This window comes from Pelodiscus sinensis, chromosome 5 (assembly GCF_052426305.1).
Source record: "Pelodiscus sinensis isolate ZL-2025 chromosome 5, ASM5242630v1, whole genome shotgun sequence".
NCBI classification, from domain to species: domain Eukaryota; kingdom Metazoa; phylum Chordata; order Testudines; family Trionychidae; genus Pelodiscus; species Pelodiscus sinensis.
Window position 1 is genome coordinate 66,396,904 of NC_143056.1, and position 25,125 is coordinate 66,422,028.

The 25,125-nt window shown below is 41.0% G+C and overlaps 1 protein-coding gene across 2 annotated transcripts in view; it reads right to left on the reverse strand.

The window, feature by feature from the left end:
- Positions 1-25,125, reverse strand: part of UBR1 (ubiquitin protein ligase E3 component n-recognin 1) — a 125,890-nt gene that overhangs the window by 42,134 nt on the left and 58,631 nt on the right. For both annotated transcript variants that reach the window (XM_075927249.2, XM_006135407.5), the window contains exons 17-28: positions 19,820-19,930; positions 18,507-18,572; positions 17,963-18,064; positions 16,511-16,574; positions 15,730-15,854; positions 14,461-14,513; positions 12,798-12,900; positions 12,062-12,110; positions 9,327-9,481; positions 7,654-7,753; positions 4,658-4,767; positions 1,660-1,749 (exon numbers count right to left, since the gene is read on the reverse strand). In XM_075927249.2, the coding sequence (XP_075783364.2) occupies positions 1,660-1,749; positions 4,658-4,767; positions 7,654-7,753; positions 9,327-9,481; positions 12,062-12,110; positions 12,798-12,900; positions 14,461-14,513; positions 15,730-15,854; positions 16,511-16,574; positions 17,963-18,064; positions 18,507-18,572; positions 19,820-19,930 (1,128 nt within the window). The remainder of the gene's footprint in view (positions 1-1,659; positions 1,750-4,657; positions 4,768-7,653; positions 7,754-9,326; positions 9,482-12,061; positions 12,111-12,797; positions 12,901-14,460; positions 14,514-15,729; positions 15,855-16,510; positions 16,575-17,962; positions 18,065-18,506; positions 18,573-19,819; positions 19,931-25,125) is intronic.

Sequence of the window (25,125 nt, forward strand, 5' to 3'; positions counted from 1 at the left end):
AGGGACCTACCCCCCAGTGCAGGAAAACCCCACGTGCGCCTGACCTGGGGGCCACTCCCCGCCCCCCGGCGCAGGGAAGCCCCGCGCGCGCGCGCCTCCCCCAAAGCTGACTCACCCCTCCCGTGCAGTGCAGGGAGCCAATGCTCCCTCCCGCAGTACACCCGGCAGAGCAGCTAGCGCTACTTCCAGAATTGCCGGAAGTGGCACTAAGCTGCGGTACTTCTGTCCATCCCCGAGAAGCCAACACTACCTCCATTTTCACTGGAGGTAGGTAGTGGGGCTTCTCGGGGGTGGGAGGGAAATGGGGGCGGGGCGGACAGGACGCCTCGCGATTGACTGGTCGAGGCCTCGCGATCAATCTGTTGGTGACCACGGTCCTAGGCTATGCACCATGAATACCTCCACATATGACCTGAGAAGCACATATTAACTATTTATGAAATTCCAACTAAATGGCATACAGAAGAGTTACTGGGAAGAGGAAAGATTTCTTCCGTTCTTTTTCAGTTGTATACAAATTCTCTCCGGCAACCATGTAGCTATCATTATCAGGGAGAAACAAGGGCATAATAAGGATGTATTTTTCAAAATTGCTCATCTAACTTTGGATTTAAGTATTTAGCCACAGAATCATAGAACTGGAGGGGACCTCAAGAAATCATCTAGTCTGGCCCACTGTGCTGAGGAAGGATCGAATATACACCTATGCTGTTCCTGGCAGGCATTTGTCTAATCAGTTCTTAAAAACCTCCAAAGATAGAGATTCTACAACTTCTTTCAGTACTTCTTAATATCTAATCTAAATCTTCCTTGCTATTGATCAGTGGTTCTCAACCTTTTTCCTTTCTGAGCCCCGTTCCCTCGCACGCCATACAAACTCCATGGTCCACCTGTGGCACAACAGCTGGCTTTCTGCACATACAAGCCAGGGCCAGGATTAGGGGGTAACAAATTTAGCTTTGTTGTTCCCCAATATCACATGGGGAACAACAAAGCTAAATTTCTCAGGCTTCTTCTTCAGCCATAAGTGGCACATCTCATGGCTTCATCCCCATGCAGTGGGGCTTCAGTTTTCTGCTCTGGGCCGTGGTAAGTCTAATACTGGTCTTGTGGCTCCCTGAAAACTGCTCATGGTCTTCCAGGGGCGCAACTGCTATTTTGTCTCATCTTCAGTGGACATGGCGAACAACTATCACTGTCCTATTTAGAATGTATTTGAAGATTAATCAGATTCCCCCATCAATTTTATTTTCTCCAGACTAAATATAACCCTTTTTTAACCATTCATCATAGGTCAGGTTTTCTAAACCCTTCATCATTTTTGTTACTCTTCCTGGAATTCTCCAATTTGTCCACATTTTTCTTAAAGTGTGGCACCTAAAACCGGGCACAATGCTCTAGTCGAGCCTCCACAGTGCTGAGTAAAGTAGGACAATTATCTCCCATAGTTTACTGACAATACTCCTGTTAATATATTCCAGAATGCCAGCTTAAGACACTATATCATCATTTCATGCCTAAAACTGGTATGTAGATGTTCAAATATGGATTTGGGTAACTGAGTTTAGGCACTTGTGTTTGAAAATAGGTCCTTAAAAAGGTAAATACAAATGTCTTCCTGTGGAACATTTCTTCAGTTCCTTCCGTGTTTGTTATTACCTCATCACCTTTTGTAGTTTCTGATCCCGATGTAGTTGCTGCTGTTGCCAAACTTGATTTTTCTCTCAATCGTTTCACTGTGTCAAACATCTGGGAATAGAGACATAGGTGTTAAGAGAATATAAAATGTGACTGGATTGTGAGCATCAAATATCTGAACCTAAGTGTTATTAAAAGGTTAAACACTTTTTGAGACTTACATGTTGGTAAAAACATACTTTGATAGCCAAAGGTATGGAAAGCCTCTACTAAACCCATGCAAGTTTTCCCACAACACCAATGTGCCTCCAATTGGAAAGAGCACACCTATGTGTGAGTTCAGTTCCTCATGTCTATTCAGTCCTTAGCCATGACTAAAACTACTAACAAAGATGATAATTAGTAGGAATTAGCATGATGTTCTGTCAATCTCTATTCACTAGGAAATGATCACCAATGCCAACTCATCTTAAATAGGCTTTTAAAAGGACATCACACGGTAATAATATTCAGACACTACTGGCCAGTGCGTTATTTAAACCAGCAAACCCAAAGGTGAAAGCTCTCTAATCTATGACAAATTCCCAAAGCCAAAATCCTCCCTAATCCTCATCTTGCATAGTAATTTCAGTTGTTCAGTCTTGGAAAATTAGCCTCAATTTTAAACAACACTGTATTTCTGAAACCCTAACTAAAGGATCTTTTGATAAAGGTTCTCAACACATCTTAATATTAAACCAGTTTTCCCTTTTAAAAGTTAAGCATATTTCTTTTTGCTACTCAGTTTCATAAAAAGAATACCAGATGCTTCCTTTTTGAGGAATGTTAGGTTAGGCCAGGGGCGGGCAATAATTTTTGACCGGAGACCACTTCAAAAATTTCAGGAGTGGTCCCAACCCTCCTAAAGGAGCGGGGCCAGGACACTTCCGTGCTTTCCTACCCACAGACCCCGACTGGTCTCGGGGTAGGAGTGCATGCAAAGCCTTTGTTGTTTCACCCCCCCTCCGCCCCGAGAGAAGGTGTTTTGAAAAGCTGGTGGGGTTCTCTCAAGGTACCCATGCCCATGGTGGTGGGAAGAGACTTTGCATGCTCCACCCTGCTGCCCCCAGGCCAACCAGGGCCTGGGGAGGGGGAGCACATGCCCTGCTTAGCTGGCAGTTGACTTTAAGTGCTGAGCCTCTTGCGGGATAGGAGGAGACTTCAAGCGCTCCCCTCTGCATGCTCTCCCAAGCCAGTCAGGACTTGGGGGCAAAGTATTTTCCCACCCTGCCCCCATTCTGCAATGAACATGCGGTGATTAGAAGTGCCGCACCCCTTGCAGGGCAGGAGGAGACTTTGCATCCCCCCCCCCCTCAGGCCAATCAGGGCTGGGGGGGGGAGGGAGAGGGAAGGAGTGTGTGAAGTCTCCTCCCGCCCTGCCAGGAGCATGCGCACTCCTTGCAGGGTGGAGGCAGGGTGGGAGGAGACTTCATGCACTTTCCCCCACCCCCAGAGTCCCCTTCCCACCCCCCCGGGATTAGGGTAATGGTATATTAAATGAATGTTTATAGCAAGTTTTTGTTTGGGCCCATCACATCTTCAATTACATATACTCCTATCTTGGACACATTAGTCATTAGTTTTGGTCTGAATTTCAGAGATTAACATCTGATAGAAGGTGAATTAGACAATACTACTACTCCTACAACAACAACAGTTGGAAATTGCCTCTGAATTGCAGCTTCGGATTTTCCTCTTTAATATAGAAAATGAAATGAAAAAAGCCTCAATATATTAATCCAACATCCCACTTAAACTACAAGAATTGTGAACGTTAAGGTTGTGCCTTTAAGTTTGGATTTTTTGTTCCAGCAATTTTCTTATCAGAAAACTTGAAAATTTCTAATTTAAATATTTAAATGTAAAACAATGAGTAGTCTTGTGGCACCATAGAGACTAACAATATACAGGTTGAACCTCTCTAGTCGAGAACTCTCTGGTCCAGAAACATCCATGGTATGACATGATTTGTTAGCAGGATGTTCACTTTCATGGGTTTGGCCAGTTTACCTCAGTCCTATAAAAAGTCTGTTTACAGCCACCAGTCCTAGCTCTCAGTGGTCTGTGCTGTTATTTAGTTCTAATTTATCCCTAAATGTCTTCTAACAGCTCAGTAAGCAGTGGAAATATTGGTAATGCTGCTAGACAATACTGACGTCCGGTGGTCCAGAAAATTCTCTCATTCAGAATCAGTCAGGTCACGAGGGTGCCAGACTAGAGAGGTTCAACCTATATATAGGATCATGAACTTTTGCGGGTAATACCCATTTCATCAGATGAATGGCATGGAAATAACAGAATACTGCATTTTTGTGCATTTTATCCACAAAAGCTCATGATCCTATATATGCATGTGTGTTACCGTAGAACTAATCATTGTTTTTAAAGTTACAGAGTAACATGGCTACCCCCTGAGATACTTAAAATTTAATTTATACATAGTTTTATAATTTGGTGCTTTTTATAATGTAATTTTTCAAATTTAGCCATTTAATTTGAAGACTTATTTTACAAAATGTTTAACCCTCTCAAAACAAAACAAAAAGAAGATTTTACATAACAGCCCTTAAAAACTTTCCATTTTTACTAATACAGATAGATGTCACCTAAATCACTTTTTCTTTCTCTATTATTGAATAATCAAGTTATAGAAATATACTTATTTAAGGCAATTGGAAAATTTGCAAAAAAGCCACTGATTAATATTATATAGCTAAAATTTTTATTTAAAATTCTATAAGGAGTAGCCATTTCATGCATTTGATTCTATATTAACACATGGTATCCACAAGAAAAAAAAATCCCATCTCAGCAACTGGGGAAAAAAGAAAAGAAAAAAAGCTTTTTGACAGAGTAAGATACTAAAGAGATCACATGGGTACAAGCAATGTCTATTGCATTAACTAAAGCAGTCAAATTTATTTTTTCTTTTAAAATTCTGAATTATTAAAGCCAAATCACACTTGGCTTCTGTCTTTACCTGCAGTATCCAGTTGATCATGTCTTTCTGTGCTTCTAACTGAGGAACTGATTTTAGTTTTTCCAGAAGCATTACTATGTTCAGAGCATTCAAGGCTGAGCTTCCCATTCCTTCACAAAGAGAGGATGTGTGAATGTGCAAGTTTTCAGAAATACTGGCAAACATCTTCACATTTTTGCTGCTATAAGCATGATCTAAGATACTGGCAATAACACATTACTGTATAGGTGGCAAGGTGATAGGGAACAGCCAACATGGATTTGTAAAGAACAAATCACGTCAAACCAATCTGATAGCTTTCTTTGATAGGATAACGAGTCTTGAGGATAAGGGAGAAGCGGTGGATGTGGTATACCTAGACTTTAAGTAAGGCGTTTGATACAGTCTCATATGATATTCTTATCAATAAACAAGGCAAATACAACTTAGATGGGGCTACTATAAGGTGGGTGCATAACTGGCTGGATAACCATACTCAGAGAGTAGTTATTAATGGTTCACAATCCTGCTGGAAAGGTATAACAAGTGGGGTTCCACAGGGGTCAGTTTTGGGACCGGCTCTGTTCAATATCTTCATCAACGATTTAGATATTGGCATAGAAAGTACGCTTCTTAAGTTTGCAGATGATACCAAGCTGGGAGGGATTGCGACTGCTCTGGAGGACAGGGTCATAATTCAAAATGATCTGGACAAATTGGAGAAATGGTCTGAGGTAAACAGGATGAAGTTTAATAAAGACAAATGCAAAGTGCTCCACTTAGGAAAGAACCATCAGTTTCACACATACAGAATGGGAAGCGACTGTCTAGGAAGGAGTACGGCAGAAAGGGATCTAGAGGTTGTAGTGGACCACAAGCTAAATATGAGTCAGCAGAGTGATGCTGTTGCAAAAAAAGCAAACATGATTCTGGGATGCATTAACAGGTGTGTTGTGAGCAAGACACGAGAAGTCATTCTTCTGCTTACTACAGCTGAGGCCTGAGTAGTTGTGTCCAGTTCTGGGCACTGCATTTCAAGAAAGATGTGGAGAACTTGGAAAGGGTCCAGAGAAGAGTAACAAGAATGATTAAAGGTCTAGAGAACATGACCTATGAAGGAAGGCTGAAAGAATTGGGTTTGTTTAGTTTAGAAAAGATTGAGGGGGGGAGGGACATGATACCAGTTTTCAGGTATCTAAAAGGGTGCCATGAGGAGGAGAGAGAAAACTTGTTCATCTTGGCCTCTGAGGATAGAGCAAGAAGCAATGAGCCTAAACTGTAGCAAGGGAGGTTTAGGTTGGACATTAGGAAAAAGTTCCTAACTGTCAGGGTAGTCAAACATTGAAATAAAATTGCCCAGGGAGGTTGTGGAATCCCCATCTCTGGAGATATTTAAGAGTAGGTTAGATAAATGTCTATCAGAGATGGACTAGCCAGTATTTGGTCCTGCCATGAGGGCAGGGGACTGAACTCGATGACATCTCAAGATCCCTTCTCGTCCTAGTATTCTATGATTCTATGATAGTCATAGTGCTGCCTTGGATGTGTCTCACAACTCTAGACACATGGGCCATGTGTACACTATATGGAAGATTGACACTGCTGTGGTTTATCTTCTGGGGTTCAATTTAGTGGATCTAGTGAAGACCCGTTAATTTGAACTGAGAGGGTGCCCTGTCAGCGTCAGTACTTCTGCTCCTCACGAGGAGCAAGGGAAGCCGATGGGAGCATTTGCTCCTGTCAACCTCCCACTGTGGAGACAGTGATTTAAGATAGTGACTCCAGCTATGTAATTAACATAGCTGGAGTTGCATATCTTAAGTTAACCTTCCCCTTTGGTACAGACATACCCGCATATGCATTCTTTGTTCTACATGAACCAAACACAGCTTACTTTTAATTTAGGTTCCTTCCAAAAGCAGAAATATAGGTACAGACCTGAATTTCCAATCTATGCTCTAGTGTTTCATCCTGTTATTGTAAGCCAAGTTTTACCTAATGTGTGGAAAACTTTTCTTATAGGAGACCATTTCTGTCAGAATAGGTGGTCATAATTGGTCAGTAGTCTGATGGTATTTTGTTCCTAAACAGTAGTTTTTAAAGAACTAGGAACCACACCATTCATTCGAACTTTTCTTACAGCACATTACAAGAGGAATGAGTAAACTGAATTCTCCCAACTTAAAAAAGGGACTATGTCTTCCCAATTTTTTTCATATCCAACAATTTTGAAATATTCAGCTTCTAACAGAGCACTCTTAAGTATCAGTGGTGTAGTTAGGACAGGAAAAGTGGGTGGACACAGCTTTCAGAGAGGTGGGCAATGACGGGGGGCAGAGAAAAGAGATGGAGGGGAGGAAGGACTGGGTGTGCAGGAGGGATCCAGTGCTATGGGAATAGTGCAGGAGGGATCTGGTGGGCTCGGGGCAAGGAGGTGACAGGGAGGAAGGGGAAGGAGCATGGGAGGGATCCAGGGCCCTGGCAAGGGGGAGCGGGAGGAATGGGGGTCCTGCCTCCCTCTGGCCCCTCTTACTAGTCAGCAGGCACCTGGCGCACATAGGCTGCAGGACTCACACATGGGGCAGAGGAGGACCATGCCAGAGCTTGAATTCCACCCATGCTTCCTAACCTGACCACATCCCCCTCCTGCCAATGCAGTGTGCTGCTGGCCATTTCCAGCCCCAGCACTAGCCCCACCCAGACCCTCTCCCATGAGGCACGCCCACTGTGGGTCTAGTGCTGGGGTCAGAGACTAGGGCCATTGTTTGGGAACCAGCACATCCTCTCCTCACTACACTTGTCAAGCAGGAGCTTACACATGTAATTCTTGATCTGGCTTTTTTATGGTTACAGAACAGAACTATAGCAGTGTCATTTAGTTTCTGACTGTAACAATGAAAATGAAGGCAGGATAAATCCTTGCTGGACACAATTACTTTTAGGCTATTATCATCCATGTAATATGAAATTGGCATAATTCATTTTCCATCTTCCACTTCAGAGAAAGTGAAACATACTTGATGCTTTATGATAAAAGTCAAATGTCACTTCCTCTTCTGGAGCCTTTTCTAGTAGCTGCTTCTCTTCCAGTAAGCCCAGAGAAAGGAGGTGAAACACCTGTGAAAGACAGAAAATAGCATAAAACTCTACTGCTACCAGAAGGCTGTAATATAGGACTTATAGACAGCAGAAATTAAGCAATCGCTCACATAGTACAAAAGTGCAAGGATCTCACACAAAAGATTCAATAACTATACACAAAACTGCATTAAGCTTGCTTGATCCTTACATGTTTCGCATTAGCCATGTACAAGCTTTTCACTTTTGCTGATGGAGATTTTTCACTTATCAATCACAAATCCACAGGATCAGTGCTATGCTCCAGGCTTTGGGACCTTCATTGGGAGAAACTCTTTCATATCGTACCAGGCCCCCAAGGTCTTCCTGAGAAGCACAGACCACACTAACTCCTTAGACTGAATGTCTGGGACTCCAGCAATCATGTTTCATACTGTGATCTCTGTTCAATTAGTCCAATTGAGACAGACTCCTGGCAGAGACTTGTACATGCTTTGTGAATTAATGTACCTCAAAGCATTTGCAGTGATGTTCAAACAGTATTGTTAAAACAGCAGGGTTTATTAGTCAACTGAACACAACACAGGAAGGTCCTCAGGTTAGCATGGAGAAAGGGAAATGAAAGACTAGGCCAATCCATTCTGTTAGCCTACAGCCAAGACAAACTGTAGTGAACCCCACTGTTCAAGCTGTCTGACTCTAGCAACCAATTCTTATCCCCAACACTCCCATTCCTTTGTTCTTAAGATGGGCAATTGTGTTCAGCTTTCCTGCTGAGAGGTGGCATTCTGTGGTACTGATTGCTAGATGTCTATCCCAGCTCAGACAAGGAAGCGACATTTATACCAATGTTGCTTGGTTTGCCCAGAGAGTAAACAGTCTCGTGTAACACTGCAGCATCAGGGAAAACTGAGGTACACACAGGGATTGTACAAATATTGTGATAAATTCCCACTTCAATATATCACTAGCGATGCTACAGGGACAAGTTTTCCAATCTTACTTCTTTAACAAGCTTGTAAATTAGAAAACCAGACAAGGCAAGTCTTGAAACAACTTTCAGCAATGAGACATTGCAAGACTGTTGGACACTTCAAGTTATATAACTGCAATGCTTTTTTTAAAATTTTTTTTTTTTGGCAAAGTGCTTATTACTACTGTAAAATACATGTAAGGCTTAAAGTGGAGAAGGCAAATAAGTTTAACTCAAACAAATGCTTTTCTTTCAATTCAAATATTGATTAACCAAATTTATGAGTCTGGCAATATTAACCAATGTGCCTTTAAAATAAAACTATAAAATATACTGGAACTGATAATACTATAAAAAAGAAGAAAAGTCAAATTGTTTACCAAGCCTATGCTCAACTACCAACCACCACAAATAACTGACTTTAAATTGTCATCCAGTGCTACTTAATTAAGGTGCAATTTAGAAAGACCTTCAAATCAAGTCTAGTACATTATGGTAATAGTCAAGAGATATGGATTTATTGTTATATTTACAACAATATATTTATTGTTGTATTTATATATAAACCCACAAGAGTGTGTTTTAGCGTCAATAGTTAACACAAATAATTAAGGGGGAAAATACTAATGCAATCCATACCATCTGGACCATAGCTTCAGTCCATAAGTGGGTCTCCAGTTGTACTGCCCTCTGAAGAATAGTCCTGAGTATATGCATCATGATATCACAGTTCAGAACTTTCACCACATTGCTGAATGCTGGGCTGAATTCAGGAGGCGGCGGCGGCGGCAATGCTAGGAAACAGTCACATGCAGGTTTCTTAACAACTTTGAAATATTTCCTACCAGATTCTGAGCAGGTACACCATTACCAAGTTGGGGAGGGAGAGTTTGGAGCTGTAAGCAAGTTCCCCTCCTACACTCACTAGTCTTTTCAATGACATTTTCACCATTACTTCTATTTAGTTTGTATGTAAAATACAGTGTCTGAAAAGTGTATGAGAGACAAGCAGCTGTGGGTGCTTAGAAATCACAGCTCTGAATTTTTGAAGGCTTTAAATATTTTGTATTGTGTGTCAGCTTGTATATGCCCTGAGTTTTATAAATGTAATTAAAGTACAAAGTTTTAAAAACGTGCATAATGGTATTCCAATACAACTGATAGCCACAATACTTCAGTTTTTCACAAACAGCAATATGGAATACAGAACAGTACAGTCCTTCAGTTCCTGTGCTTATCTCAAGTACCACAGTAAATTCTCAAATTTTTACAGTACTTCAGTTTTTCACAAACAGCAATATGGAATACAGAACAGTACAGTCCTTCAGTTCCTGTGCTTATCTCAAGTACCACAGTAAATTCTCAAATTTTTACAGTAGAAATTTGCATGCAAAGTACTAAACTGAGATTCACACTTACCAATGAAGCAACAAGAGTATGTATTGCCTTGGAAACACTACCTTGGTATTTGATTGAATTGCCCAATTTACATGAAATCAATCAAATACCAAGTTAGTGTTTCCAAAATGTACAATTGATTTCTGTACTCTTGCTATTTCTAGTAGTAGAGGAAAGCCAAAGATTGTATGTAAATATTATCTATGTACAAGGAAAACAAACTGGAAAAAACCACAGAATTTTGTCTTCACTGACGTTCCAGTTATAGGTTATGTTTAGAATACATTCCTCTTTTGAAAGAGGAATGTAAATGAAGCAAATCGAAAGTGCAAATGAAGCGTGGATTTAAATATTCCGTGCCTCATTTGCATATTCGTGTCTGAGCGCTTTTTCGAAAAAGGGTTTTTCGAAAGTGAAAGAGCAGTCTATACGGGGTTCTTTTGAAAAAAACCCACCTTTTTTGAAAGGACCCGAACTCCTGAAAAAGAGTACAGGTTCTTTCGAAAAACGTTTTTTTCCCCAAAAGAACCCCATCTAGACTTCACTTTCACTTTTGAAAAACCCTTTTTCGAAAAAGCGCTCAGACACGAATATGCAGGATATTTAAATCACACTTCATTCGCACTTCCTTTTTGCTTCATTTACATTCCTCTTTCAAAAGAGGAATGTAGTTTAGATGTGCCCATAGTGATTTTGGGTGTTACTTGTAACCAAAGGATACACAAAATTGAGACAGAATGTGATTTCCAAGTCAACTGTGTCCTTTTACACAAGTGTCAGGTAACTTTTCTGCTGTTTATAATTTTTCAGATGAAAGGCTCCCAAAACACACTTTAAAATTTCCTAAGAAAAATTTTCACACACAGGTGAGACAGACTTTTGCAGCACTGTTTAACAGTACACAATAGTAAACCACAGTTTAGCATGGAAAGCGAAGACTGGTGTAGCCAGCTGAAAACTTGTAGAAGAGAATAATTAGACAAATAACATTTTGACTAATAATATCAGAATTAACAGTGGGCAAGACCTTAGTTTTAAAAGTAATTAAATCATTCACATTACTTCCCAGTGCACCAATACTTTCTCCCAAAGCTCTTCAATTACGCTACATCTACACTGCCCTCTCGTGGGCAAAAAATATGCAAATGAGGCAAAGTGTGATCACTGCGCCTCATTTGCTTAATTAATGAGGCTCCATTTTTGTGCAAGAGGCTTTGGTGCAAAAAGGAGCCTGAAAAAAAGCGGAAGAACGGCTCTTGCACAAAAGGGGTAGGGGTTGCGTGTAGATGGCTCTTATGCAAAAGCCTCTTGTGCAAAAATGGAGACTCGTTAATTATGCAAATGAGGCGCAGCAATATTCCATACTGCCTCATTTGCATATTTTTTGCACAAGAGAGGACAGTGTAGACGCAGTCTTCCAGTTCACAACTTGAATGGCAATTAGGAAGAAAAAGGGAAGTTAGTGAAAGAGGAAATAGTTGTGTTACAACTGAAACATTATATAGCCTTACCTCCAAGTTCCTGGTACATGGAGTTTCTGAATTTTGATTTTTCATGAAGGATATCAGATTTACAATAATTTAAAGTGAAGTCATTCATAGGCACAGCGCCGACAGCAGCAGTGCAATCTTCCTTACACTGCCCCACCAATCCTATCCCAGAAGAATCACTTGTCTCCTTGTTCTCTCTGTACCTGCTTTGACTGTGAGTTGAATTTGTGGACATTTGTCTATTAAAAACTAAACAGAGCCCTCACAATTGTTTAAAAAGAAAAATCACTAAAAAGATGTCAGATGGTAACACATTATGGTCACTAATGATCTAGGTCATTTCCAACATGTAACCTTGGACTCGATATGATTTCTGTCCTATTATGGATCCCTGAGACACGTACCAAAGTTCTTATTTTATAAGCACAAAGGAGACAGGTGCACTGAAATATAACATTTGCTCTATCATCCAATCCAACCTTTTACCTTCATCTCTGTTTTCTTGTTTTCTTCTCTTCTTCTGCATATGTTCAGCCTGTAAGAAAGTTGGCCTAAGTTACTGTACCAGCAGCAGCACTGGAGGACTCTTGAGGGACTCCATCAGGGGCACTAGACTAACAAACGTAGCAACATGTATAATCCACAGATATTTACTTTGACATTCCACCCATATTGTATAATACATCAACATATGAAACCATGTTTTGGGCCAGGATAATAAAACCAGTGCAAACACTAAAGTAAATGTACAATAGGGATAAAGATTAACTTTTCTTGGTACATTTTATAACTGTGTGGAAAATTGTAATTATTTCCTTGATGTTTTGTGTATAGTATCTATCTATTCAGACAAATTCAACATATTCTCTTTGGAACAGCTATGTGAAAGTAAATTATTTCAAAAAGAGCCTATGCGTTTAGACTCTCCCCAATTTCAAGAATGTGAAAAAATGTGTTGGCCCTGTTGAGTATTTTGATCTGCACACCTCAAAGAAAAAAAAAGTTCTTGAAGATAAAAATCTCTTTATTGGGTAACTGTATTTAATATATTTTGCTAATGTATATTAGCTTGATTTTTTTTTACTTTGATACAATACTGCTCACACAGTGAAGTCTAAACAGAGGAAAAAAATCTAAATATCGGCTTTCACTAATATTATTCTACAAATAATCAAATTATTCAACAAAGTGCATGTTCTCCTCTGCCTTTCACATTGCCTACCTTGCTATGCTGGGTCTTGGTATAGTGATAAAAGAACATATTGAACTCTTTCATGCATTCATCCTTCAATTCATAGACTCCATGTCCTGACACGCCAGGTTTCCTTTAAAAACAAACAAACAAACAAACAAAAAAACAACCCACACCTTTATAGTACTCAAATGTATGACACATCCTTAGTGCTTATTTATAGCACAAAAAGAAAGTAATGTACTTACTTCCTAAGGAAATGAAAAGAGTGAAACAGAACAAGCGGGACCTGGCTCTGCATATTTAAGGCAACTTCATCACATTATGATGTGCATAAGGAATTCAGTTACTAGTTTTTAACTCCCAGAAATGTACGCTCTCATGGATCTGGCCCATTGCAGGTGTGTCTCTGGCACATGGCACCAGGAGACTATTCACAGATGAATTAATTATAACTTTCACCTAGAATTTCAGGTATTTGGCCTGCATTGTTCTTCATTGTATAATCTTCAATTCCTTTTCAAGCTAGGCACTGATCTAAGTAACATAATGATATGCTTTCCAGTGCGGTAAAAAGGGGAGACTATTTAGTGCATGGGTTCTCACGACAAATGTTTTGATGGACTCAGTGTGTGGCCACTGGCAACTCTCGCTGGTGGCTGCTCTCTCACTTTTTCCTAAAAAATAACAGTCTTGCAGCACCTTAAAGACTAACAAAACATGTAGATTGTATCATGAGCTTTCACAGGTACAACCCACTTCTTCAGAGTAATGGCTTGTGGGTTGTACCCACAAAAGCTCATGATACCATCTACATGTTTTGTTGGTCTTTAAGGTGCTGCAAGACTATTTGTTGTTGTTGTTGAAGTTTTGCCAGTTGTAGACTAATTTGGCTACCCCTCTGAAACTTTTTCCTAAAACACTTAATTACCTTTAGGAAAAACAAATAAGCATGCACAAACACATGTCCAAATCACTGTAATTTAATTACTAGCTAGTAAGTATTATGAAAAGTCATACTTGTATGTTTGTTAATATCACTTTTCACAGCAGATTTACTGAGCCCAGGCAAGCCTGGGGATAAATTAAGCTCTCGATGGGGAGTTGAGTAGGCAGCAGGGGCCAAGACTGATGGGGAGAAAGCAACAGAGTTCTAGAGCCTAAAGCCTTGTGGGTACAGCTCAAAGCCCTGGGGCTGGGGGACAGAGCCCAAGGATGGAGCCAAAAGCCATGTAGCTGGAGTCTGGGGCCTGTTGCTGTGCAGCTGGAGCTTAGGGCTAGAGTCTGAAGTCCTCAAACCTGAGCCCCATGAGCCTTGGGAAAGTGGGAAATTCACCAGCTGCCTGTTCCACCTGGGTTGAGCCCCAGGTGTTTCCAGTGTGGAGCAGGTCCCAACCCTTGCTAACAGCCCCAGCAACCCACATCAAACTGTTGCATCCAGGAGCAACAGGAAAGGCTAGGGGCTGCTATTTTGGCCCCCACACCACCTCCAATCACAACCTTGAAGGCTGTGGCCACAAGAAAAGTAATTCCCTGGGGGAGCCACATTTGAGAAACACTCATTTAGTGAGCCCCCGACCTACCTTCTAAACAAAAATCCTAGCTACATATATGGTTCCCTTTGGTTAAATGTAAACAGAGCAAGCCACAAGCAATTCAGAATAAGGGAGACTAAGTACTACTAAGAGCTTACTTGAATACAGCAACTTTGTTGATTACTTTCTCCAAACCAGTTTCATTGTTTTCCTGTTAAAACATTAACACAAAGCATATTTTTACATAAACAAATGAACTACAGTATTCCATTACAATCCAAAATACTAGGATGAAAATATAACAGTTCACTATCTGCAAGACTAACCTATACCAGCCTGTATCTACTCTACTAATGCACTTGTCAAAATACACCATTAATGTGACAAAAACCGACTGACAGTTTGAATGGTAAAGTATGAAGAGCCTTCGAAATCAATTCCATATTTAGCCTATGAATTAATGCATTTTGTCCATATTCACCCAAAATTCAAGTTTACAAATTGGTGAGGAGGAAAACAATAAGAACTCCCACTCCTGGAATAAGAAACGTAAAAAGATGTCCAAGGGAGAACATCAAAACTCCTTTGCTCACCGAACTACCATCAGACATACTTGTTTCAGAGCTGTATTCCATCCAAAAAGCAATTTTTCACCTTACTAAGAAGAAAGGGCAGGCCACAGTTTTTAATTCTGAAAAGTTAATCTCTAAAAATGGCATCAGTGGATTCTACGTTTAGTGTTCACAATAATTTTCATAATATAATCAGTTTAAAAGTGAAATGAGATTATTTTCTCCTAATTGCCAGCCCAATAAAATTTTCACCTCGTTCCTCATCAGAAGTAAATTTTTCAGTAGGACAAAACTATACTTTCATTTACACCTGTGCAATTGTTTTAAATGGATTTGCACAAAGGTAACTTATTGGAATTTAGTAAAATAATACTGTTGGTGCACAACATGGAATAAAGTCAGGCTTCCCTTCTCTCAGCCGGACTGGCACTGCAGGTCCAACAGAAGAAATAATTTTAAAACCCTTTATCATTTAAGTTAGTAGCTATAACTCAGAATGAATTCAATAGTGCTGCTCCCTGAGTTCCAAAGCACAATCCTTCTACAGCAGTTTTTCAGACTGAATTTGTATATTGTACTAGGACAATCACTGGTTCCAGGATGTTCTTGGCTGCAGGCTGTCAGTCTGAAGAAAACAGACGCATGAATAACTCTGGACTGTTGTTGATTTTCCTTGAAGAGTGTCATGCATTTACCTTTACACTTCAGTAAGAAGAATATTTTCCCCCCTTGTTAGCCATACTTTGCTGTAATTCTAAAGCCAACATCTGTGGTTTCTATCAAAAGAAAAAGTAAAACACTCTTCTTACTGAAAGAAACGGGTAGTAGGAAAGGGAAAGAAAGCAAAAGACTCACATTCTCAGGCAAAGATTTGGCAATAGCACTGTGAGCCATGGGTTCAATGCAGAGCAGATGAATAATTTCTCTCATGGTAATTTCCTCTTTTGTCACATTACTCACTCCAGGCACGTATCTTTCCCCTACCAAGAAGCCATAAAAGGGGTAAAAAGGAAAAAAACGCAAAGATTAAAAATTCACTTCTGGAAGGGGTGGAGCCTCAGCTGGAAAAGGCAGGCCTCAGCACTGCCCTGAGCTTGCCACTCCACAGCCCCTCCCACCTCAGGCAACCTCAGAGTCTCCTGAAGCGGGCTGCACAGTGCTCTGGTGGCAATTTAAAGGGCCTGTCGCTTCAGTGCCACTGCTCCTGCAGTAGTGGCATCCAGGAGTCCTGGGACCTTTTGAATTGCTGGTCCCTGGGGCAGCTGTTGGGCTTAAAGTTAATCGAGTCCTTCTTTTCTTTATATAATACCTGATCAACAAATTGTGGAATTATCAAACAGCCTGTATTATGTACGAGACACGTTAGTTTCAGATGTCATGTTTATGTATCATAGAGCCACCTACTTAAGAGTTATCCAGTATCAACCCCAACCCTCTGAATTAAAACAGAGAGAGAACTGTCTAATGGATATGGTCAGCCATCCAATCTGTCCTTTCCAGAAGCAAATATCCATAACTTTCTAACTACTGTCATACAGAGAGTTAAGCAGCTAAATTACAAGCCAATCCCAAAAGCAAAAGAAATCCCCAAAACCGAAGTTGGATCTAATTTTTATTGTAAAACAGAATTTCTTACCCACAACATAGATGAGAACCTGCAGCATCTCTTCTATTAATATGTTACATTGCTTGATCAAATCCTATTGGGTGTAAGGAAAATAATTCAAAAAAATTGCTGGATTAAGAAATAATGCAATTAAGTGGGAAACCCAGTCTTGAAGTGAACTTAAGGGTTTTCACAGATGATATTGATCTCAGCCTAACTGTTCACAAGTTACTTTTTTAAATAGAAAAACCACTCTCCAATCTGAAGCATTACAGATTGGAGAAACTACCTGGACTACCATCTGTGGGATTATTCTGTGAATAAAATGCAATATTAACATAGGAAGGGAGGAAACTGGGAAAATTATGTCCTGAATGAAGAGGTAGGTGAAAACTCCTTGCACCCTGAGGCACAGTCTGAGGCAGGAGGGAGGAAACATATAGATCCATGACAGTGGCTGTAAATAGTTCCCTGCAGAAACTTGCACGCCACATAGACATGCACACTCTGTGTGTGTTTAGCGAGAGAGGAAGACAGACATGCATTGCCCCTTTACAAACACTGCCCTTGTGTCTGGACTGCCTGGTCTACCTACAAGACTCTATAACTGTGATAACCTGGTTTGTAGAATCTAGATAGGGTACGAATGGGGGCTCAATTGGGGGGGGGGGAGAAGAGGAGTGGGACATCCTGCCATCAGCATCCCCCATCCACCTTCCTCCTCCTCCCCACACAGCAAGTAGGATGTTCCCAGGACAAACTCCAAGGCAAAGGCAGCAAGAGAGTGGAGGGAGGGGCAGCTGAACTACAGCTGCGAAGTGGGCATATCTTACAGGGAACTTAGATGAGCTGATGGGGGATTGCCAGCCCACCCTGGTTCCACACCCGCATAAGGACAGGCTGCTTTTCCAGAAAATCCTGCAAATAGTGGACAAAGCAGACAGCCAAACAATGTTACAATGGATCATTGCACACCTTTAAATGAGCATGTGCTCTAATATAAGCAAGGTAACAATGAAACAACATTAACCAGGACGATGTAAAGTGAGGGGTTACTATACTGGTGGAGAGACCAGCTCTGTACACGAACAGGAATCCTATTTACTGGATACAGATAAAGGATGCAAACCAAAGACATCCTGAAACATGATGTTAACACAGAATGTGGAGAGAATTAGATGAGAAAGACATATTGCTTTTCTTTCATAAAAACCATATGCCATTTCAGTGTTAACAATCTTTGAATTGCATGGCATCTAGCAAGCAATTTGGACTGAGGAATTGAAGACAGCAAAACCAAATTTGTTTTACAGAGAACAAGAAACTCTACTACAGATTTTAAAAAAATCATTTTGCTGATCAATAGATCACCTGTGACTTGTGTTACGATTTTTGGTGTGGTCTGATGATTCCAGTTAAATAGCTTACTGATGTTCTATAATCTTGAAAGGGAGAATTAATGAATAGTTGTTTGCTGTTTACCTGGTCTTTGGTGGGCATCATCTTCTTGAAGGCATTGACAAGCTCATACCTTTGGAGTATCAGCAACAGGAAAAGGTCTGGATCCATAAGCGATGCACCAATCTGCCAGATACCCCACATCCCAAGAGCTTTAGTCAGTATCAAATTTCTTCATTAAAGTATGAAAAACATCCCTCTTCCAACATCACTTTCAAACAGGAAATAAAGCTAATAAATTCAGAGCTAAGAACACACTGAAATCAGTTTAAGATTTAAAGCGCAAAATTATGGGATACTTTATAACACTCATTTGTGTTATAAAGTGTTTTGGTTGAAAATCAATGTGTAGCTTCCTGATATTTTTGGAAGTCCTAGTTCCCTTTCAAGGGTTAACAGATATTAAAATCAGATCTGAAAACAGAATGTTTTAACACAGTTCTATCTGGCCATCTTTGTAAATCACTCATAAGTATATCATTTAAAATAAAAGGCAAAAACACACAAAATTTGTTGGAGACTAGAAGTTGGGAAGTACTACGTTGGCAATAATTTAAAAGGTTTCTACCTGCAGCATGATGATGTCTTTATCATACATCTCTTCTCTACATTTAACATCTTGGTAATAGAATACCTGTAAACAAACAATACAAACTAGGGTTCACTAGAGAAGTTCAATAGTCACCTCAGAAACTTCTTAATATTCCCTGAATATTCTATTTTCTCCATCAATCCATTTTAAAAAGCTTCAAGTTTAAAGTGAGCCTACACTGAGATACTGTAGTTTTCAAGTCTTTGTATAATCCATTAGATAATTCATACACTGCCCCTCATTTCAGTTCACAATCTTAGATTAATATGCACCCACTAAATAGGAAAAATAAGGTATATGTAGCATTTTCAGCTATGAACAACAGAAATGGAAGGAACCTTGAGAGGTTATCAAGTCTAGTCCTCTGCATTCATGGCAGGAGTAAGCACCATCTAGACCATCCCTGACAGGTGTATGGCTAACCTGATCTTAAATATCTCCAAAAGAATGGAGATTCCAATATATTCCACAATACTCCAGTTAAGGCTTAAATCAGCACAGAGTAGAGCGGGACAATTATTTCGTATCTTGCTTAAAACACTCCTAATGCATCCCAGAATAATGCTTGATTTTCATGCAACAGAGTTACACTGTTGACTCATATTTAGCTTGTGGTCCACTATGACCCCTAGATATCTTTTTTTGCAGTATTCCTTCCTACGTAGTCATTTCCCACTTTGTAGGTGTGCAACTGATTGTTCCTTCCTAAGTGGAGTACTGTACCTTGCATTTATCATTGCTAAAATGTCATCCTAGAAATTAGACCATTTCTCCAGTTTGTCCAAATAATTTCAAATTTTAATCATTTCCTCCAAAGTACTTGCAAGCCCTCCCATCATGGTATCATCCACAAACTTTATTAATATACTTTCTATGCCATTATCTAAATCTTTGATGAAGATATTTAACAAAACCAGACCCAGAACTGATCCTCGCGGAACCCCACTCGTTATGGTTTTGCAGTATGACTGAACCATTAAATGGTTATCCAACTGTTTCCAGAGAGGCACCTAAAACATGCAAAGTGCTAGAGAAGAAATGCTTGTTACTACTAATACAGAGGTACCTCTAAGAGTCCTTGTTTGGGACTTTCAGATCTTCATTTTAAATTTTTTCATGCAATGTTAACTATAGGCTCAATAGTATCCTGATATTTACATTAATTACATTGTGGACGCTCGCCACATGAGCTTCTTTTATATCAAGTGGATCAACCACTCTCAGTTCACATGGGAAACATTAGCACAAACTAGCAGGACACAATCACTAATACATGCTATAGGGAGTACCTGGCTTATTAGGGACAGACCATTCCTTCTCCACATCTCTGCAGCAACCTGAGCAACCAACACTAGACAGCGCAAAGGGTATTCCACTAGCAGCTCCACTTGGAACTGTTCCTAAAAAAATAATGCAAGTAAAACTGTCAATAGATTTAATATATCACAAATCTTGAAGAATCAAATAAATAAAAATCAATGAATTTAAGATAATACAAAAAGACCTAAAGTAGACTTAGCATATACTCAGAACTCCGTTTTCCTTTTACCCTCTCCTTTTAAAGCTGTTATAATCCTAATTTATTTTTTATTCTGTTGTTCACCATAGCACTGATCAAACAACAGAACCATGTAGGTAGCTATGTGGTGCCTCTATGAGTTCAAATGGACTTCACATGGATGCAGGGGATTTCCAGTATCTCTCCAATTATCAGGACTCACCTTATGTTGAGACAATCACTGTTTTGTATAGTGAACTGACTGATCAATTCAGCCATTTAATGCAAACATCAGCCGCAAAGCAGCCACTGAGAGGCTGTACACTAGCACAGCCAGCCAGGAAGAATTTAAGACCCACCCACCTCATTAGCAGAACCATGCAGCAGTGTGCCTGTAGCCCTGCACTAATCAGATAGTCCTTCAAGAGTGCTCCTAATGCTGTATCTAGAAGTGGAAAAAGGTAAATTGGGGGTGGGGGGAGGAAGAGTGGAAGCTGCTGTTTAAGAAGCCTCAGCCGCTGACAGCCAGTAGCTCTGTGTCCTCTGCCCCTTCCCTCCCTCTGGCAGCAGTCCCCTGTTTTGTTGGGCTGCTTTAAAAAAAGGCTCCTCTGCCCCTCCATTTCCCCCCAGGTAACTCTAGCTGCTCAGCTCCTGATCAGAATCCAAGGTAGAAAGCACCCAGAAGAAAGAGCAATCCACATCTGAGAATGACTCTGTGCTAACTTGGTGCTACAATGCTGAAGCTTGCTGTCCACCCATGTTATTCAGACACTGCTTAGGTGCAGAAATAAAAATAAACAAATCAAATATTATATGCAGAAGGATTTAATTCCTCAATCTTTCCTGAATTACACCAGCTTTGAAGAATGAAAGATTTGTGATATGTAAACAACTGAAATATTTTAAAAACCCTGTTTCCTAGGTAATAGGGAGCAATAAGTGCACAAAAGTGCTCTGAAATTAGCCCATTAAACAACATAATCTTTAATACGAAGCATAAAGTGTAACAACTACTTCATTTCATGAATATTATACTAATCGTAAAATATTTTGTTTGCTATCTCAAGAATATGGATAATTTTGTTTTATGCCTCAAAGGAACAGATACATGTAAGATACCAAATGGCTACGTAAAATTTTACAGTATTAATTTTCTTTTTATTTGATTTCATATCAAATAAACAAAAACAGTCATGTACCTTGTTAATTATTCCTTGTTTTAGTGTTTTTCTTCTATAACCTTTTGATATATATAAACATAAGCTATTTGGTAGTAACTTGTTGGTGCCGTCGTGGTGCACATAACAAAATTCACTCCACTCATGGATAGAAAAATCTTAGAGGGAACACTGCTGCCAAGAATCCTCTTACTAGGAGGAAAGATAACCCAAATAGTTACTTTCCTATGAGGCAGACCTTTAAAACTTCCTGGACACACTAAATCTCATTCCTAGCCCTGCACACTCACTGACATTCAAAAAACCCATAGAAGTATTTGAGACCCAACTTGCAAAGCAGATCCATTCCCTTTATGGCTGGGGGACTCAGTGAACAATACTATTGCCTACTTTTAACAGAAATTGTTAACATTATCTTCCAAAAAGTGAACCTTCCAACCACTCTGAAAAATACAAGTCTTCTCAATCCTCCATTAGTTCAACACTTAATGCAGATCGGCTTTGCAGCTAAATAAAAATCAATGAAGTAGTAACAATCAAATTCCAACAATACATGACATCTGCCAATATTTTGGATACTATTCAGATTTCAGACCAAGGCACAAGATAGAGAACACTTATAGCACTAAAAAATGTCTTCCTTGTGGCAATGGATTAGGGATGTAAGCAACTGATCAACTGCTCAACTATCTGATAAGCAAACACTTATTGGATAGTCAACACACTAGTCAACTAGTCGCTTCTTCCTCCTTGCTGCCTCTATCACAAAGAGGTAGCTAGGGGGGGAAGGGAGAAGAGAAGAGGGTCCTGGAGGGAGCTGGCTTAAAAGCTGGTTCCCTCCAACTTCAGCTCAGTGGGAGAGAGCAGGGGTGCAGCAGCAGCGTTCCAACTTTGAAATGTACAAGAGCCCCAGCTTGTAACACTGTGTGGAGGCCAGGGCCAGCAGGGACTCTTGTGCATATCAAAGCGGAAGCACCTGCATGGAGCCTGGGGTCAGCAGGACTCCCCACAGGCCCTGGGCTCAATAGGATGTTTCAATCTCTGAAATGCCCAACAGCCCCTGCTGTGGCTCTTGTACATTTCAAAGACAGAACACCACACTAGTTCTCATTGATTAATCAAATAGTCTATGGAAATCCCATCAATTATTCCATTAGTTAATTAATCAAAATGTAACATCCTTACAATAGATAAAGACCATTCCTCAATAGTTGCACAGTCATCCTGTCTCCCTTTATAAAAATTTCCTCTCCAACACTGGAAAGATTCTTGCTAGAATCTTGCTGAATTCCCTGTTCTCTCTTGCATGGGAAGTAATTCAAAAGTCTCAGTGCAGCTTCTAACCATGGTGAGGCACCATTACATGATTTTCACAGCCAGGAAGATGCAAGAAAAATGACAAAACTGCCTCCAGAAGCTGTATATTGATCTGACAACAGTCTTTATCTCTGCCAACTGTGAGGCTCTGTGGAAAAATCTTGCTACTACAATTTGGTTACCCAAACAACCTCACTACAACAATTTGGTTGCTCATTGTAAACACTCCTGCACGACCAGATGATTGCTGCTATTCTGTGCTCTATCGTTGAGCCCCTTGTCATCCAAACTAGCGTAAAAATAAGGTTGCATACTGGCACCCACACTTATCTTATTTTTCTTAGCAGCTATGAAAATATTAATCCAAGACTGTCTTCTACAGGGCATTGACATCCAATATTGAACAGACAGCAACCTCTTCAAACTTTCTCATCTCTGTACCAGAATGTGACGGGGCGAGGCAGCCCCGCACTGAACCTACAGGGCACAGCCAGGGTTACCTGGCTGCAGAGGCCCCTCCCCCACAGCCCTACCGAGCATGCCCAGGCTGCAGCAGGGCTATAAAAGCCTGGGCCAGGACTCAGTCGAGGGAGGCAGCTGAAGGAGAAGGACTGGAGAAGGGAGCTCCCCCTCAGCGGTGGCCAGGGACTCCAGGAGAGGCCGGAAGGAAGGCGGAGGCGAATTGGTGCAACCCAGAGACTGCCTGCCGAGGGGACGCTGGCCTGGAGATTGCAGCCAGCTGGGCAAGTCCAGGGGAAGGAAGCCCAGGGGTCCAGGTAGGAAGTAGCCCAGGGCAGGAGCAGGAGCCGCCGCTCCTGGCCCGAGAACCTCGGCGCGTTTCGGCTGGATGGCCCCGCCGAGAGAGTGACCCGGTACCTGGTCGCTCACAGGGCCCTGGGCTGGGACCCGGTGGAGTAGGGGGGGCCCGGGTCCCCCTACCTGGGCTGTGCCCCCGCTACAACGAAAACGGTGTGGACTCTGGCCAGGGGGCCTTAGCCCTGCTTAAAGGGCCAGCTATAGGCTGTTTTGTGGACCCTGGCCAGGGGGCCTTAGCCCTGCTTAAAGGGCCAGCTATAGACTGTTTTGTGGACTCAGGCCCGGGGGCCTTAGCCCTGCCTAAAGGGCCAGCTGTAGACTGTTTCGGGGACTCAGGCCAGAGGGCCTTTGGCCTGGCTTAAAGGGCCAGGGAGAGACAGTATCACAAGGGGTCGGGGACCCAGGCGGGAGGGGCCTGCCACACAGAACAAAAATAATATTGTCAATGATAACCAAACTCCAGTATGCAGATTATTATAGATCCTCCTTTGAATGTGCTTTCATACCACATTCAGTCCTCAGTTGCTTGTCTCAAGCTTACAAAAGCCTAGGGCTAAATGAAGATTGGCAAAACAAAAAGTTCTCCACCAGCCAGTCTCAGGCCAATATGCGACCTAGCAAATAAGATCTACATTGACAAAAAAGAACTAGAAAAAATGTAGAATACTTTGCCTACTTTGGCAGTCATCTCTCACAGAGCATAGACATAAATGTCAAGATTCAGCACAGAATCCACTGCTCCAGCCTTGCTTTTGGCAGACTATATCAGAACAAACGCTAGACTTATGGGCTATGTCTACACTGGCAGCTTCTTGCGCAAGAACAACCATTCTTGTGCAAAAACTTGCCTGCTGTCTACACTGCACGTGCGTTCTTGCGCAAGTAAATTTACAGTATAGTTGTAAAATAGGGCTTCTTCCAGAAGAGTTATTCCTCTCCCCACGAGGAATAAGTTCTCTTGCCCAAGAGCTCTTCCACAAGAGGGCAGTGTAGATAGGCAAAATGAATTTCTTGCGCAAGAAGCCCCTATGGTTAAAATGGCCATCAGAGTTTTCTTGCGCAAGAAAGCCTTCACACTGCCATGGATGCTCTTGCGCAAAAGCACATCTCCTGTGCAAAGCACATGCCAGTGTAGACGCACTCTTGTGGAAGACTTTTTCCGCAAGAACTCTTCTGCAAAATAGTTCTTGCGCAAGAAGCTGCTAATGTAGATGTAGCCATGGATTATAATGCAATAGTAATCCCAAATCTCAGCCTTTGAGGAGAGTTGGGATTACCACTGCGTTATAAACTGTAAGTCTAGTATGTGGGATAAGCCAAAAAACTGAGAATCCTTCAGCCAGGGAATAAAAAGGGTGTTATTGCTGCTAGGCATATACCAACAAAACTCATATATAATCTTGTTTTCTTTACACACTAAGGGAGAGTCCAAAATGGCCAATGGACAAGTGAGCAGGAGCAATCTAGTACTTAAAAATAAATCAAACCAACCATTTCTTTTTTCCATAGAGCAGTGGTCTCCAACCTTTTACACTCAAGATCACTTTTTAAATTTCAGAACAGGAGAAGATCTACCACCCCGCCCCTCCTTTGAAGCCCCACCCTCTCTATTCTCCTCCTGTCCATCATTTGCTATCCCCAGCCCTTACACACTCTGATAAACAGTTCATTTTTAAATTATGCGATACCGAAAATTAACATCAGGTGTTTATAGTTATGAAATAAATGGTCTGTTTTTTATTCATGCTATTTAAATCTAAAATGAAGCATTTATAATTATACATTT